Source organism: Cyanistes caeruleus, chromosome 14 (genome assembly GCF_971803275.1).
Source record: "Cyanistes caeruleus chromosome 14, bCyaCae1.hap1.1, whole genome shotgun sequence".
Taxonomy (NCBI): Eukaryota; Metazoa; Chordata; class Aves; order Passeriformes; family Paridae; genus Cyanistes; species Cyanistes caeruleus.
In genome coordinates, this window is record NC_141714.1 from 15,192,463 (window position 1) to 15,207,732 (window position 15,270).

At 52.8% G+C, this 15,270-nt stretch overlaps 1 protein-coding gene and 1 pseudogene across 5 annotated transcripts in view; one reads left to right on the forward strand and one right to left on the reverse strand.

Annotated features, from left to right (window-relative positions):
* Positions 1-579: 579 nt before the first annotated feature.
* LOC147650585 (SAP30-binding protein pseudogene) lies at positions 580-1,945 on the reverse strand (annotated as a pseudogene).
* Positions 1,946-14,151: 12,206 nt separating this feature from the next.
* EDA (ectodysplasin A) overlaps positions 14,152-15,270 on the forward strand; it is a 61,336-nt gene continuing 60,217 nt past the window's right edge. For 2 of the 5 annotated variants that reach the window (XM_086850414.1, XM_086850417.1), the window contains exon 1: positions 14,154-14,476. In XM_086850414.1, coding sequence (XP_086706540.1) covers positions 14,207-14,476 — 270 coding nt within the window. In that variant the 5' untranslated portion in view covers positions 14,154-14,206. Of the gene's footprint in view, positions 14,477-15,270 lie in introns of all 5 variants that reach the window. The other 3 variants (XM_086850418.1, XM_086850416.1, XM_086850415.1) reach the window with 3 other exon arrangements.

The following is a 15,270-nucleotide window of genomic DNA, read 5'->3' on the forward strand; positions in this document are numbered from 1 at the left end:
AATGAGGTCCCATAGCCCAGGTTACCCTCAGTTGTGGTTCATCCTAATCCCATTCCTGCTGGCATCTGGGAAAGGAATGCCTGTAGGGCTTGGTGGAGACAAAGTCATGACAGAAACATTCCTGGATTCTGCCAGAAAGTGATGGGGCAGTGTACTAGTTTGAAAGCAAACCAGTGGGAGATTCCAAGTCAGAATTATGATTTAAGAAGAAAATTAAGATAAAGGCAGTAGTACAGAAACACTGGCTTGGACTGACAGAGTCAGAGCACGACCTGAGCCCCTGTCAGTCAGGGTGGTGGTAGCAGTCTGATTTAAAGGTGGCTGCAGTTGTATTGGAGTGATGGAGGGGCTTCTGTTGAAGCAGTGATCCTGCAGAAAGATCTGGTCCTTCTCTGGAGGTCTGGTGGTGGTTTTGGAGCTCTTGTCCTCTGGGAATCCAGTGGTAGTGCTCCCATGGTGTTCCAAGCCACAGATTATATCCAGGTAGGAATGTTAGGTTCCTGTCCTCAGGGCTGGGGGACGCACAATGAGATGATGTAATTTCATGAGTCATTCTGGGAGACCCTTCTTCAACACGTGTCACTTGCTCCTCCTCTTCTGGGCATCTCCCACAGTGCTGCTGGATGTTGTGGTGGTTGTGGAAGCAGAGCTTGTTGTTGTACCCCTTTTAGTGTCAGTCACAAATTTAATCTTTGCACGTTCCTTCTTGGCCTTCTCCAATTTGTCCATCTCAGTCTTCTGGGCTTTAGCTAGTGCCTCATAATTTGAATCCTCTGACCAGCTATGGGGATCAAACATGTCCTTTGGGTAATTTGTACCAGTTTCATCAATGGAACAAAACTGGATCAGTTTTTCATAGATGCTGGGGTTGCAAAATTCATTTTTCTTCTGGATGATATAGTTCATATCCATGCCTTCTTTCATTTTCCTCTCATACAACTTGCCAATTTTATCCTGTAATTGTTTACAACATCTGCCTGGCAGCTCAGGAGGGATTTTGATCTCATCTGGAGACACGTTCCACACTCTCTCTGAAAAAGAAGCAACTGGTTCCCAAGGATCTTTTTCTTCCACAGAATTCCTTTAGGTCACCAGCCTCAGGTTTTTCAGTTTGTGAATCATCATCTGCTGACAGCCTGCTGTTCTCATCATCCTCCTCTTCGTACCCTTCCCTATCCAGGCAGGTAAAGTCATCTTCTCCATACCCAACTCACCCCAGGCCTCCTTCCTCTCCCGTGGGTGCTCCCCCATCGATCCCCGCTGTGTCCGAGTCCTTGGTGCAAGGAGAGGACACTGCACTTCACCACTGCCTTCTTCCACCTCGGCCACGCCTCCAGGAGTGCCCCACTTTGGACACCAAAAATGTTCTAGTCTGAAAGGAAAACAGCAGGAGATTCCAAGTCAGAATTATGATTTAAGAAGAAAATTAAGATAAAGGCAGTAGTACAGAAACACTGGCTTGGACTGACAGAGTCAGAGCACGACCTGACCCCCTGTCAGTCAGGGTGGTGGTAGCAGTCTGATTAAAAGGTGGCTGCAGTCGTATTGGAGTGATGGAGGGGCTTCTGTTGAAACAGTGATCCTGCAGAAAGATCTGGTCCTTCTCTGGAGGTCTGGTGGTGGTTTTGGAGCTCTTGTCCTCTGGGAATCCAGTGGTAGTGCTCCCATGGTGTTCCAAGCCACAGATTATATCCAGGTAGGAATGTTTGGTTCGTCCCCTGGGTGGAGCATCTCACAGTGGGATGATGTAATTCTGCAAGTCATTCTGTGAGACCCTGGTGGCCCATTGCTGGTGATAGTGAACTGGAGGGAGTTACCAGGGCTGAGTCATGGGGAAGATAAAGAACACTGCCCCACCTATCTTTTGGTTACAGCTTACATTGTAACCCAAGACAGGCAGGGAATTCTGTGTATCAGCTTTTTGTGCTTTCCTAGGGCTTTCCATCCCTGGGGCTTAAATCTCTGAAACTAGGCTGGAAAAGTTGGGAGGGGCCATGTCTGATGTTCAGGTTGGATGTTAAGGATCTCCCTCAGCCCAAAAGTTAGCTCATGGACATCCCAGCTGGAGGTACCACCATCACACAGCCCCAAAACCATCCTTCCTCCCACCCAAGGAGCCTGCTCGGAGCTCCTGGATCACAGCAGCCCTGGAGCTGCACAGCTCCCACCATGAGTCCATTTTATTCCAGGAATGGAAGGATTTTTTGGGTGTTCTTGGTCCAGGTGGTTCTTTGGGTGACCTCCCAGCCCTACGTGTCTCTGTGAGGAAGGAGGAAGGGAGTAGAGGGAATGCTGCGGTAGGGGATGGACCATTTTTAATTCAGGATCATAAATAAGGAATATTAAATTTTAAGTTGTTGGGATTTTATCAAAACTCTCAGCCCCTCTCAAAGGCCTGGGCAAGAGATGGGTGAGATCCTGAGCCCAGTCCCTCCACCCTTTCCTGCTCCACATCTCCAGGACTTGTGTTCCAGGCGAGGAGCAGTTTCCAGCCTTCTTAGCACTTCAGGATGATCCTTTTTCAGCCCAGAAAGTCGACAACTCTGCTTGTTGTAAACTGAAACTCAGCAAAAAAACCCCAAGAATTAGGTTTGGCTTATGAAATTTGGGGTTGGTTTTACCATTTTTAAATGTATTTGGGAACTGGACATGCCTGAATTGCAAAACAAAAAGACAAAAAGAGCCAGACAGTGATTTTTTTTAATTTTGAAACTTGTCAAAACAAGCCAGATTGATCATTATGACCAATTTTTTTTTTTTTCTTTTTTTGCAAATTGAGAAATGCATCCAGAACAGCCCTTTCCCACAAAACCTTTCATTTTCCAAAAAGAATATGAGGCAAAAAAAAAAAAAAAAAATTAAAAAATACCAATCACACTTTTTCTGCTCGCACAGTTGGAACGGGCAGCAGCGGATTGGGAGAGAATAGCAATTTGTAAGGAATTCCAACCAGCTCTCCTTAAAATAGCATCCAGCCAGTTTCTCCAGGGCAGGAGGCTGGGTGGCTCCGTGGTGGGAACAGGCTGGAGTGAATCCTGGCTGAGCAGGTCGGGATAACACCTTGGGAATGCAGGGACACCTCCCCCGTGGGAATCAAGAGATGCTGACACTTGGGAGGAATTCCTGGGGAGCCCAGCCATGCCTCTGTGGAGGTTTGGTTTGGTTTTCTGTTCCAACCCAAACTGATTCCAGCTCCTCCGAACCTCCTGTTCGGACACAGCCTCAGGATGCCTTCAAAAGGGAGATGCTCCTGTTCCCAATTCCACAGGGGTGGAAATTGGGAACAAATTCCGTGTGCTGGTCCTTGAGGGAGCCAACGCCGTGTTCAGGAGGGATGTGGGAAGGGAGAGCAGGAGGAGACCCCAGCCCCTCGTGCCCTTCTCCCCCTGGAGCGTGTCTGAGCTGGGGCTCCCTGCCTTGTGCTGGGTGTCCCAGGGCCTTGGGGGGACCTGTGGGGACCTCAGGGGGACTGTGGGACCCGACCCCTGCAGTGCTGCTGGTGCCCGAACCCTTCTCAAGTGCTTGTGCCATGGGTGGTGACAGAGCTCGGCCTGACCCCAACGAGGTCCTTTAACAGTGCGTGGTGGTGAAACACAAACCAACATTGCTGAACTCAAAGTATCCTTTCTAATCCCCCGGCCCGGTTTCTCTTTCTTTCCAGCTTTTCCTCCTCCGCCTCCTGGACCCTCCCTCTGTTCCCACCCCCCTTCTGTTTCTCTTTCTCCCTTCTGTCATAAGAAAGTGACTGTGTCCTCGAGGGGACAGTTTTCTTATGCCATTTTATACACTGTGCTTCATGTTTAGAACTTTTTTGCACTAGTTCCTATTACATTTATTTTCCAAACTGGTTTGACAAAAAACAAACAAAAAAAACCCAACAAAAACACAATCCCATGCTATAATTCAGTTGTATTAAAATATTATCCTACTACTCTCTGTGTTCAATAGTCTCTGTACCTGTAATGCTTTCAGTTCTGTTGTATTTTGGGGCCGAGGTTTTCTCTGCTCCTTGTTTAACCCAGTAAAGAAATAAAATGTTAAGAATTGATGATAACTCCTCCTCCCTGTTTCTGCTGTTCATTGGGGCCACCAGGGTCCCACGGGGATGGGTTCCCCCCAGAACCTGCTCTAAACCCCAGCCACTGTCCCATGGGGGTTGTTTTTCTGCCAAATCCAATCCCAACTGGAGGCCAGAGAGGCAGGATGGAGGGACAATAACCCTGCCTTAACTGAATTTGATTTCGTAACCTTTCTTTATATTCTTTTGTTTCTTGCTTTCACATTTCTTGCCACGGGGCTCACCTCAGAACAATAGGGGCGAAGGCTGTCACCAAGAGATTCATCAGACAATAATGACTCAACCAGGGTATCCAAATTTTGCCCAGCTGAAGTCCACACCCACACATAATCTGGAATTAATTCCTCTGGACAACAGAGCTCGGCATGGAACAGAGCGAGGACACCGCGCTCCAAATTGAGCGCTGCGTGCCAGGCTGGGAAAGGCCACGGGATAAAGCTCTGGAGTTACACTGTGGCCATCCCCATCCCGAGCTGGAAACCCCTGTTTGGAAAGAATAGCAGGAAAAGGGGAAGAAATTGGTTGGGGAGGGAAATAAATGTTTCAAAAAACCAGATTGGTGCAGGAGGCAAATGGGGGAGGCACCAGCTCTGCTGGAGAGCCAAGGCACGGAGTGGGGGGTGAAGGATGGGGGATTTAGGGGGCTGGGGGGTCACTGAGAGGGGTGGGGGTGATGATGAGGGGGCAGCACTTCCCCAGCGTGGGCAGCAGGAAGGGGGGATTCTGTCCCTCTGCCCTGCTCAGGTGAAACCCCACCTGCAGAGCTGCCTCAAACTCTGGAACCCCAAAATCAGAAGGACCTGGAGCTGCTCTGAGAGTCCAGAGGAGGCCACGGAGCTGCTCCAAGGGCTGGAGTCCCTCTGGAGCCAGGCTGGGAGAGCTGGGGGTGCTCACCTGGAGAAGAGGACGCTCCAGAGAGATCTCAGAGCTCCTTCCAGAGCCTAAAGGGGCTCCAGGAGAGCTGGAGAGAGACTTGGGACAAGGGATGGAGGGACAGGACAAGGGGGAATGGCTTCCCACTGCCAGAGGCAGGATTAGGTGGGATATTGGGAAGGAATTCCAGGCTGTGAGGGTGGCAGAGGTTGTCCAGAGAGGATGGAAGAGGTGTTTGGCTCCCCAGACAGGAAAGCACCCACTGGAGCCTGTCCCCAGGAAGCCTCAGGTGCCCCAGGTTGTCCTGCTGCAGTTACAGCAGCCCAGGTGATTCCCAGTTCCAGAGTGACTCCTCCTGAGTGTACCCTAAGCTGCCCCAGTCTGAGAGCTCTGGGTCCCAGCTGGGCTTTAGCAACTACATTTAGGGTCCTGCAAGGGCCTGGGGTGGTGAGCAGTGTTGGGATGCAGGGTTAACCTTTTCAGGAGCGTGTTTGGGATGTTCTCCTTTGAGAATGCTGCTGGCAGGACGTGTCCTGGCAATCCTGGTGCCATCTCTCATTCCCACCAACCTCCTGGGTGCCTGGGGAGCATTGCTGCCACTCCTGAACTCCTAGGGAAGGGTTTTGGTGGCCACATGGTGCCCAAACTGCTGCAGCAGCTGCAAATCCACCCAGGAACGTGCTGCTTCCCAAGGATTGGATTAGCAGGGATTTGAGTTAAGTGGATGTGAGTTTTCATGGCTATAGGGCTGTGCACATCAAAGCTGGGAGGCAGCGTGGGGCCAGGGAGAAGTTTCTCAGCTGTAAATTTGCCTCGTGACTCCATAAAAACTGTGATGGGCAGCATGGAAAGAATTCTGCTGGAAAGAGCCTGGAAAATGCTGAGCCTCCGAGAAAAAGGCAGAAAGGGCAGCAGACCCAAATCAAAGTCCAGGCCTGGGAATGTTTTGAGGTGTGAGATGGGACTCTCCAGATGCTGAAATCCTGGGTGGGGTCTGGATTTTGAACCTCAGCCCTTCTGGATGTGGATTAGGAATTCCTCTTTTATGTCTTATGTTTATAGTTTAATAGATGGCACACCAGCTCCTGCTTTCTGGGTTATCAAAAAGGTAAAGGATCACTTTCAAATGTGTATTTCTGAACAATTTCAGACCTCCTGCAGCTTCTCCATCCTCCCTGAGCAGAGGAGAACTTGGGATTTATGGAAATTCAGAAACAGGGCTCTAAAAATGTGCTTGAGATCCCTGTTTTTCACATCAGCACTTGACCATGGGAGATTAAGAATTCTGAAGAGAAGATTCCTCCTGTCAGGAATGCATTTTCAGGGTGTTTTCCACCTACCAGGAAACTCCAGGATGATTTTAGGCCTTTCTAAGTCTGGACATTCTGGATACAGTCCAACTGGAGCTCCTGATGTTGGTGAGTTCTACATTTATTTTTCTGGGATCAGTCAGGTTTTTTTGGGTGTGTTTATGGCTTTTGTGACTTGACAATGTGATGCCACCTCAGCCAACTGATGAAAATCCTGGAGTGAGGAGTTGACGTTATTAATGATCGTCATTTTCCACATTTTTTGCCTGAAGGACTCCTTTGTTCTCTTCTTTTTGTCTCAAAATCTGTGTTAAGTAACAGCTTACAATTAATTTTTCATTCCAGCCCCTTTTGCCCCAGCAGAGCCTGGAGGGGCTGTGGAAGGTGGGTTTGTATGGATTTCCATGGGTGCTGTGAACCAGATGGGATTTACTGGGTGATTTCTTTCTCCCTTGTTCTGCTTTTCCTGGTTTCTCCTTTGGATCATGGCCTTGGATCTCTTTTGGTACCTGAGGAAGATCAAGGTTTCACTGATGTGTCTTCCCCATTGAAAACTCCATATTTTTATTAATTCAACTTTAATTGCAGTGAGGAGAAGCCCTTGATGGGAAAGAGCTGGGGAGGATTGGGTTTCCTGCTTACCCTTCACATTCTAATTGTCACCTTTCCAAGGGTGCTTGGAGCTTCATTCAGCTCTGATTTCTGCTCTCTGTGACCAGGGTCAGGATCCAAAGAATGGCTGGAGCTGTCAGGGCAGGTTCAGGTTGGATTTTAGGGAAAGGTTCTTCCCCCAGAGGGTGTCAGGCACTGAACAGGTTCCCAGGGAATGGGCACAGCCCCGAGGCTGCCAGAGCTCCAGGAGGGCTTGGACACCGCTCCCAGGCACAGGGTGGGATTGTTGGGGTGTCTGTGCAGGGCCAGGGCTTGGATTGGATGATCCTGTGGGTCCCTTCCAGCTCAGGAAATCCTGGGATTCTGTGACTCTCCTTCCTTCAGCATCTTCCTACCACCCTCTTCTCTCCCTCAGCTGTGTTCCTTGATCTTGTCTCCAAAACTCATTGAGATTGGGTTTTTTTTTAATAGAATTAAATTGGGTTGGGATCTTTGGGTCATTTCTACCCCACTCTTGTGCCTTGCTGAATGGGTTGTGTCTCCCCCAAATCCATTCTCCCACAGCTCAGAGCCCAGCCCAGGTGAAAAATCAGCCCCAGGTAAACCCAGCACAGTCTTGGAGCAAAGCCTCGCTGCCAGGAGATCCCCTGACATGTTTGTACTCATAAACTTGTCAACATTTGGCTTTTTTGTCCCTCTTGGGGGAAATTACTGCTGTTCCTCACCCCTTGTCAGCTCCCGAGCCGCGTTGGGAACGGTGCTAAAACCCCTGCTGTGGGTGAGGCTCCGGTGGGAGCTGTCACTACCTCGGGGTCAGGAAGCCAACGGGAACCTCTGTTCCATAAACTGTGAGTTTTTCATAAAAGCCTTTCTAATTTGTACCAAAGAGACTCCAGCACACCCTTGGGACTGGTAAAAATAATAATAGCTTGAGTGGTGGAAGACTGTGAATTTGAAACAGAAGGTTGTGAGATCCACGAGAATTACCCGAAACATCAACGTTGGACATCAATAAATGTAATTTAGATATACAATGAGATAGCAAAGATTCCCACAAAGAGCTGTCAGCTCTTACCTCTTCAGATCTCGGTGAGATAAAGCAGATGTTCCCATCCCATTGATCCGGAGGAATCGGCCCTTCCATCCCAGAGCGCGCTGCCTCCAATCGCACGGGAATTATTCTTCACCAAAATTACAGGGTTTGCTATTTCTCAATCATTTTTTTATTCATTCTGAGATGAAATGCACATGTTCCCATCAGCAGGTTTAGCTTAGGAATGCTGCATTCCCAAAGCCAGGAGTCTCCTCGTGGAGAAGAGGTGAAGGCAAATGGCGCTCGGAGCTGGAGCTGTTCCCTCTGGAAAGGTCCCTCTGTAACACCCAATTTAATCTTTACTATTCCATCCCCAACAAATGGCTCCTGCCCCTTCCCAAATCCCCTCAGCCAGGCTCACATGGAGTGCTTTATCCTGCCTTGATCTCACATGGGCTCCACAGAGGAAATTGCTGCTTTAGGGCTGTGTTCTGGAGGATATTCTGTCTGAGCCTTGTGATCTTTCTCCTCACTTAAATCCACAAGTGCTGGCACGCTGGGAAGAACAAACACGTGGGGTTTTCCTTCCCTGGTTATTGCTGTCATCTCACATTAACAATCCCAAGGCTGGAAATCGCTGAAATCCCGGGTCACCTGGAAACTAAGCCCCGGATGTGGGGTCCTGTAGCTGGATCAGGGCCTGGGCGTGCAGTTTCCAATCACTGTGAGCAGAAAAAGTCACTTCCATATGTTCTCCTTATGACTGCTCCTGCTTTGATATGAATTCCTTGGATTTACCCTTTTTGAAGCCAGGGCTTCGGTTCTTAATGCTGGACTTGCCCTGTCTTACCCGAAATGCTTGAAAGTTTGAGTTTAGGCCAGAACTGGGCTTTGGAAAAGGGCCTGGAGTGGCAGGAAAAGGGGGAATGGCTTCAACCTGACAGAGGGCAGAGTTAGAGATAATTTTGGGAAGAAATTCTTCCCTGGCACAGGGTACACAGAGAAGCTGTGGCTGCCCCACCCCTGGAAGTGCCCAAGGCCAGGTTGGATGGGGCTTGGAGCAGCCTGGGCTAGGGGAAGGTGTCCCTACCCATGGCAGAGGGTGGGATGGGATGAGTTTTAAGGTCCCTTCTCACCCAAACCATTCTGGGATTCTCTACTGGGGCTGGAACTGTGGCCCTGCCCCACAAAGGGTTTTAGTCACTTTATATTTGTCTCTCTTAATGCAGAAATTGCATCTTTGGGCTCAAATCATTCTCCACAGAATTTACATTTCTAAAGAGAGAGAAGCAAAAGCCAAAGAGGCTGAAATGGACACACTGGCCACAAACCTCGGGCAGGGGATTTCTGGGAGCTCTCCTGTCAGAATTGCCCCTTGCCCAGAGAACACACAAGTGGTGACACTGAGGTTCCAGTTTGCCATGCCCACAATTTGGTGCTAATCCCATGTGCTTCTGGCAGTGGGAATCCATTCCCTGTGCCCTGTCCTTCCATCCCTTGTCCAAAGTCCCTTTCCAGGTCTCCTGGAGCCTTTTTAGGCACTGGAAGAGGCTCTCAGGGTGTGGCAAAGCTGCTGCAAACCCTTGTGCTGTGAGAGCAGTCATGGTTTAGGTGGGGAAGGGTCTGCTTGGTGGGGGGGTCCCACCTGGACAGGGCATGGCTCTGTGGGGTGGCACCTTTTTCCCAAAGAGCCCCAAATCCAGAGCTGTGCTCCTGGACAAACAGGCCCAGAAAAGCACAGAATGAAGTCGGAAAATACCTCAGAGATCATTGAGTCCAACCTAGGATCCAACAAGGCCATGGCACCAGGAAGGTTGGAGAAATCCTTGGCACCAGGAAGGCTGGAGAAGTCCTTGGCACCAGGAAGGCTGGAGAAATCCTTGCCAAGGGGCAGGGAGAGGAGCCCCCTCCCTGTGGTCCCTGCTCCGGCTCAGCATCAGGGTGCAGCTCCTTCCTTTTCCCTGCCTTTTGGTGAGCGATCCGAGGGGCAGAGCAGGCTCTGGGCTCTCTGGCAGAGCATCTTTCATGTATCACGTCTGCTCCTCGAGGCACAGATCGTATCCTCTTTCCCTGGCACCAGCACAGCCCAAAAGTGGCACCCCCAGGACAATGCCTTGGCCGGCTCCGGCGCTGACCCGGGATGTGGGAGCCGAGGGGTCGGGATGAGGGGGCCAGGAGGCACCGGGGAGGTTGAATAACGTGGTGTGGAATATCATTGTTCCAGCCAGGATGAGTAAGAGCACAGCTGAGCCTGGTCACCGACGGCACTTCCATGATTCCGGGGGAGGCAGGGGCTCGGAGACGGCTGAACAGTTGAAAATCAAGACAATGAGTCTATAAAAGTTTAAGAACTGAATAGATCCCGAACATTTGGTTCTCATTATCACCAAATAACATATAAATAAACATACAACAGAACCAAGAGCAGCATCTTCCTCACCCCCTCTGCAAGAAGTTGTGTTTAGGCTGAACTCGGCCTCCTTGGCCAAACCTCCTCCGGCGTGCTCCAGGATGGAATCGTGGGGCTGCCAGGCCTCATCCTCCTTCACAACAGAGCAAAGCCTGTTCCATGCAGGAAAATGAGGTGTCAGTGTGCTGCTGGTCCTTAAAAGTCAGCAGTGCAGGGGGAAATGTGAAAATAAGCCCAGCAAGAGTCAGCACAGCTTGTTGTTGTTGTTGTTGTTGTTGTTGTTGTTGTTGTTGTTGTAAAAAGCCCATCCCAGCCCCTGCCATGGGCAGGGACACCTTCCACTAGCCCAGCTTGCTCCAAGCTCCATCCATCCTGGCCTTTGACACATCCAGGGATGGGGCAGCCACAGCTTCTCTGAGCAACTTAGTGCTCATTGTGAGAATTCATGGAGTAAGATGAGAGGGAGAGATGAATGCTCAGAGACACTGCGATGTCCTGAGAGGGAAAATCTTGGAAGAGTCCCTGGCAGAGCTAGGAAAAAAGCCATGAATGTGATTCCTTAGTACATCTTGCTCTTCTAAGATGAACATATTGCTCAATCCCTGCTCCTCTGGAAGCAGTTGGACACAAATAATTACCTTTCCTGCACAGACAGAGCTCACAGTTACTGAAAAAACAGTCTTAAGCAAATCAGATTGTATGGAACATCTTAGATCTCACTGAGGAAGAGTAATTGAGATAGCAGCGCTGGATGGAGGCTCCATAAAATCAGGATTCTCCTTCCTAAGGGCTCATAAACGCCTGTGGATGTGCTGTTGGAGTGCCAGGATTTCAAGTTTTAGGAGACTTTATTGTACTCATGTTGTTGAGAACATCACTGAGAGAGCAAGGGATGGCTTTCCTCAAAAGTCAGGAATTCCAAAGCTTTGAGGTCACACATGTTAAACTCGACTCTGCAGCCGCTGCAGGAATTGCAGATGCTGCCAAAATGTAAATGGGAAATGGGCTCAAAGCTGCTTTACATCACTGGAAGATTCCCTGATCTGTGGAATTCACATGGAGAGGGGCACTCAGACCTGCCAGGGAGTGCCCTGTGCTCTGCAGAGTTGTACCCATTCCAAAGGGAAGGGAAATCTCCTAAGCTACAGCAGCTTCCTCCCACCTGTGGTTAAATCCTGCTGGGGTGGGAAGGCGATGCTGGAAAAAACCCAGCAAGTTTGGGAACCAAGAGAAAAAGTCATTCCAGACATGTCCTCTGTGTGTTCTCCTCCTCTGCAGCCTCTGCCCACCCTCCCCAGGACCCTCTCAACTGCTCTTTGTTTTCCCATCCAGAGCATCAGGGATCCCTTCTGCATCTTCCCCACCCTCTGGCTCCTGCTTCTCCTGGACCAGGATTCTTGGAGCACAGGCAGGATACAAAAAACAACTTAAATCTCTGAAGTTCTTCATCCATGTAACAAAGTTTCTCAGGGATGGCAGAGGAAGGGGAAGGAATGCTCGGAAGAAGAGGAATTAAAATAAAATCCTGGAGAAACTGCAACCATGGGCTGTGGGGCTCGACTGCTCTGGGTGTGAGGATCCCACTTATTAATTATGTTTTAATTCCATCATCACATGGGATTCCTTTTTAATTAGTGGGATGCTGCTCAGCTCTTGGAGGCAGGAATCTCCCAATTTGGCTTAAATCCCTGATGAGATCTAGGCAGGAATGGAGAGCTCACATCTTCCCCCTGACCCAGCCCCAGGCTGACCTCTAAAATCCACCTTCAAAGTAACCTCAGTGACCCTAGAAAATGGGATGAGGCTGCTGCAAGTGTGGGTAGGTCCGTGTAGGATTTGAGTTGAGATTTTCATCTTCAAAAACAGGATTTTGGTGGTGCAGGAGTTGGTCTTGATGATCCTTGTGGGTCCCTTCCAATTCAGGATATTCTGCGATCCTATGAAAACCAGTAACAACACTGAGCACTCAAATAATTATAAATGTTCCCAGAATAATTGTAGGGTTTTGAACAGAGGGTTCATTTGTGTTTATTTTGCTTTTTGCTCCTCAGTTGTTGGGATTGGCAGCGCTTGACGTTTCCAGTTTTGCTCTCCCCAAATATTAGGGAAACATTTCTTTCTTAAATGAAAACAGAGACTCTAATGGAATTTCATATTTATGACACAGGACTATAGGAAGAAAAACCTTCCTGCAGGAAAAGAAGGCCAGGAAGGGCTGGGAAAGGTCGTCCTCCTCCCCAAAGGCAGGACAAGGCCACCAGGGGATTCTTTATGGCTGTGATCTGTGGGATGAAGACCCCACAAATTCGCAGACAATGTGTTCCAGGACTTGGAAGGGTTTCTCCTGGAAGGGACAGCTTCGTGGGAAACTCACCCTGCCCCCAGGATCTGGGAGCACAGACCTGGCACGGGACCACCCAGCTCTGGGAGCCCACCCAGGGGAGCTCGCCAGGACCCATCTCAGGGATGTGCTGGTGACAGCCCTTGGTGCTGGCCCTTCCTGGAGATCTGGGCATGGCTCTGACATCTCGCAGCACTGCTGACCTGCTCTGCATCATGTGATCCTCCAAAACCAGCTGGAATCCTCCTCTGCAGTGCCACCAACTCTGCTGCCATTAACACCTCGCATTTAATAACTTTTTGTCGTTTTTTTCATTTTACTTTTCCAAATCAAATCCTATTTTCTTCAGGCCACCTCTCAAGATTGTTCAGAACATTTCTAATTTCTCAAGTCAAATTTCCTGGCAGCCTGTGAGCATCACACAGCCCCTTACTCATCACATTATCCCTCTGGATATCGATTAAACCCCCTGACTGGGAATGGAACCAGCCCAGGCTTTGCCAACTCCTCTCCATGAGCTTTAAGATCCTTCCAAACCAAACCAGGTGTGATTTGATTCCGTGGTTCCCTCTCCAAACCCACTCCTCTCCCTGGTTCACTCTTTTCCAGGCTGTTTTCCAGCTTCCATAAGCTTCCAGCAGTGACAATCAACCTTTAAAAGGCTGGAGAAGGCAGCGACAGCTGCCCCAAAACACTCCCACAGCCCTGGGCACCCCGTGCTCGGCCGTGTCCCCCGGCAGAGCGGTGACAACGCTGCCACCACCGGGGATCTGCAAGCAGGAATCCTGGAACAGCGGCTGGCGGGACTGCGGTCACCGGCACCGGGATCGGGCCCGTCCATACCGGGATTGGGACAGGGATGGGGAAACTGACCGGCACTGCGACTGGGATCAGGACTGGACTGGGATCGGAAGAGGGACCGGGCCCTCCTGCACCGCACTGGGCACGGGCCCACCCATCCCCGCGCCTGTGCGTGCCGGGACAGGGACAGGGACAGGGACAGGGACAGGGACAGGGACAGGGACAGGGACAGGGACAGGGACAGGGACAGGAACCGGGACAGGGACAGGGACAGGGACAGGGACAGGGACAGGGACAGAGACAGGAACAGGGACAGGGACAGGGACAGGGACAGGGACAGGGACCGGGACAGGGACAGGGACATGGACAGGGACAGGGACAGGGACAGGGACAGGGACCGGGACAGGGACAGGGACAGGGATCGGGCCCGTGGCAGGGCGTGGCTCCAGCGCGCTCTAACCCCGCCCTTCTGATTTGCATATCCCCGCCCCGCAGCATCGCTGGGTCTGCCCAGGCCCCGCCCCCGATCAGGCCCCGCCCCCCGCCCGGACGCTGAGGCGGCGCTGCCCCGGCCGAGCCCCGCCCCTCCCGCCAGGCCCCGCCCCCCTGGCGGCCCGGCCCCGCCCCCCGGGCTCGGCCCCGCCCCCTGGCGGGGCGCTGGCGGCCCGGCCGCGCAGCCCGCGGTGCCCGGCGCGCCCCGGGAGCAGCAGCGCTGGGGCCGCTCCGCGCCGCTCCGCCCGAGCGCACCATGGGCGCGGAGCGCAGGGCGGCGGCTCCCCGCGGCTGCGCCTGCGGCGGTGGCGGCAGCTGGCGGCTCTTCCTCGGCTTCTTCGCGCTGTCGCTGGCGCTGCACGTCCTGACGCTGGGCTGTTACCTGGAGCTGCGCTCCGAACTCCGCCGCGACCGCGGCCCGCAGCCCGCGGCCCCGCCGCGCCGGGACGGGACGGCGGCAGCGCCCGGAGCCCCGGCCGGGGGCCGCCCGCAGCGAGCGGCCGAGGGCGCGGAGCGGCGCCAGCAGGTGGGTCCGGCCGGGGGCGGGGGCACCGGGGGCTCCGCGCCGCTCGGGGCCATCCCCCGGCTCCATCCCCGCGCTCCGGTGCCGCGCCGCGGGGCGCTGCGGGACGGCCCCTCGGCGGCGTTTGGGGGAGAAAGGGGGGAAAAGCCCCGAACTTGCGGTGCGGGGGTGAAACGCGCGGGGAACTCGTCTGGGCTGGGGGTGACGGGCTGCGGGGCCGCCTGTGTTCCACCTGCTGCTCGCCGTCTCCCTGTCGCGACAGACCCGCCGTGTGTCCCGACAGCCCAGCCTTGGCGGGGGGCAGCGGCTCTGCCCCGGCCCTTGCGGGGTCCCCCCGGGCGTGGGGTGCTGCTGCCGGGGAGCCCCGCACGGCTCAGCCCCGCACGGCTCAGCCCCGCAGCCGCCGTGCGCGCTGGGTCCCGGTCCCGCACGGCCTCCGCTCGCTCCCCTCCCTCCCTCCCTCCCTCCCTCCTCCTGCGCCGGCTTCGCGATTCCACCGCTCCCCCAGCCCCGTGCATCACCTTCTGGGTGATGCCGCGGTGTCCCCCCCGCAGCAGCTCCTCAGCCTGTGCAGGACAGGTGGGCAGCAGCCTCCCGGTTGTCCCCGCCGCTGTCCCCAGCCCCTGGCGGGGGTCGCCTGTCCCGAGAGCCTCTGGGAAAGCCGGAGCGGAGCTGGGGCCTCCGCTCGCAAACTTAGCTCATTTTTTCCAGGCACGAAACCTCGCTGCGAGCAGGATAAGCTGGAGGAAGGAGTTTCCTCCCCTCCGAGCCTCCCGAGCGGATGGCCCGCTCCCCCA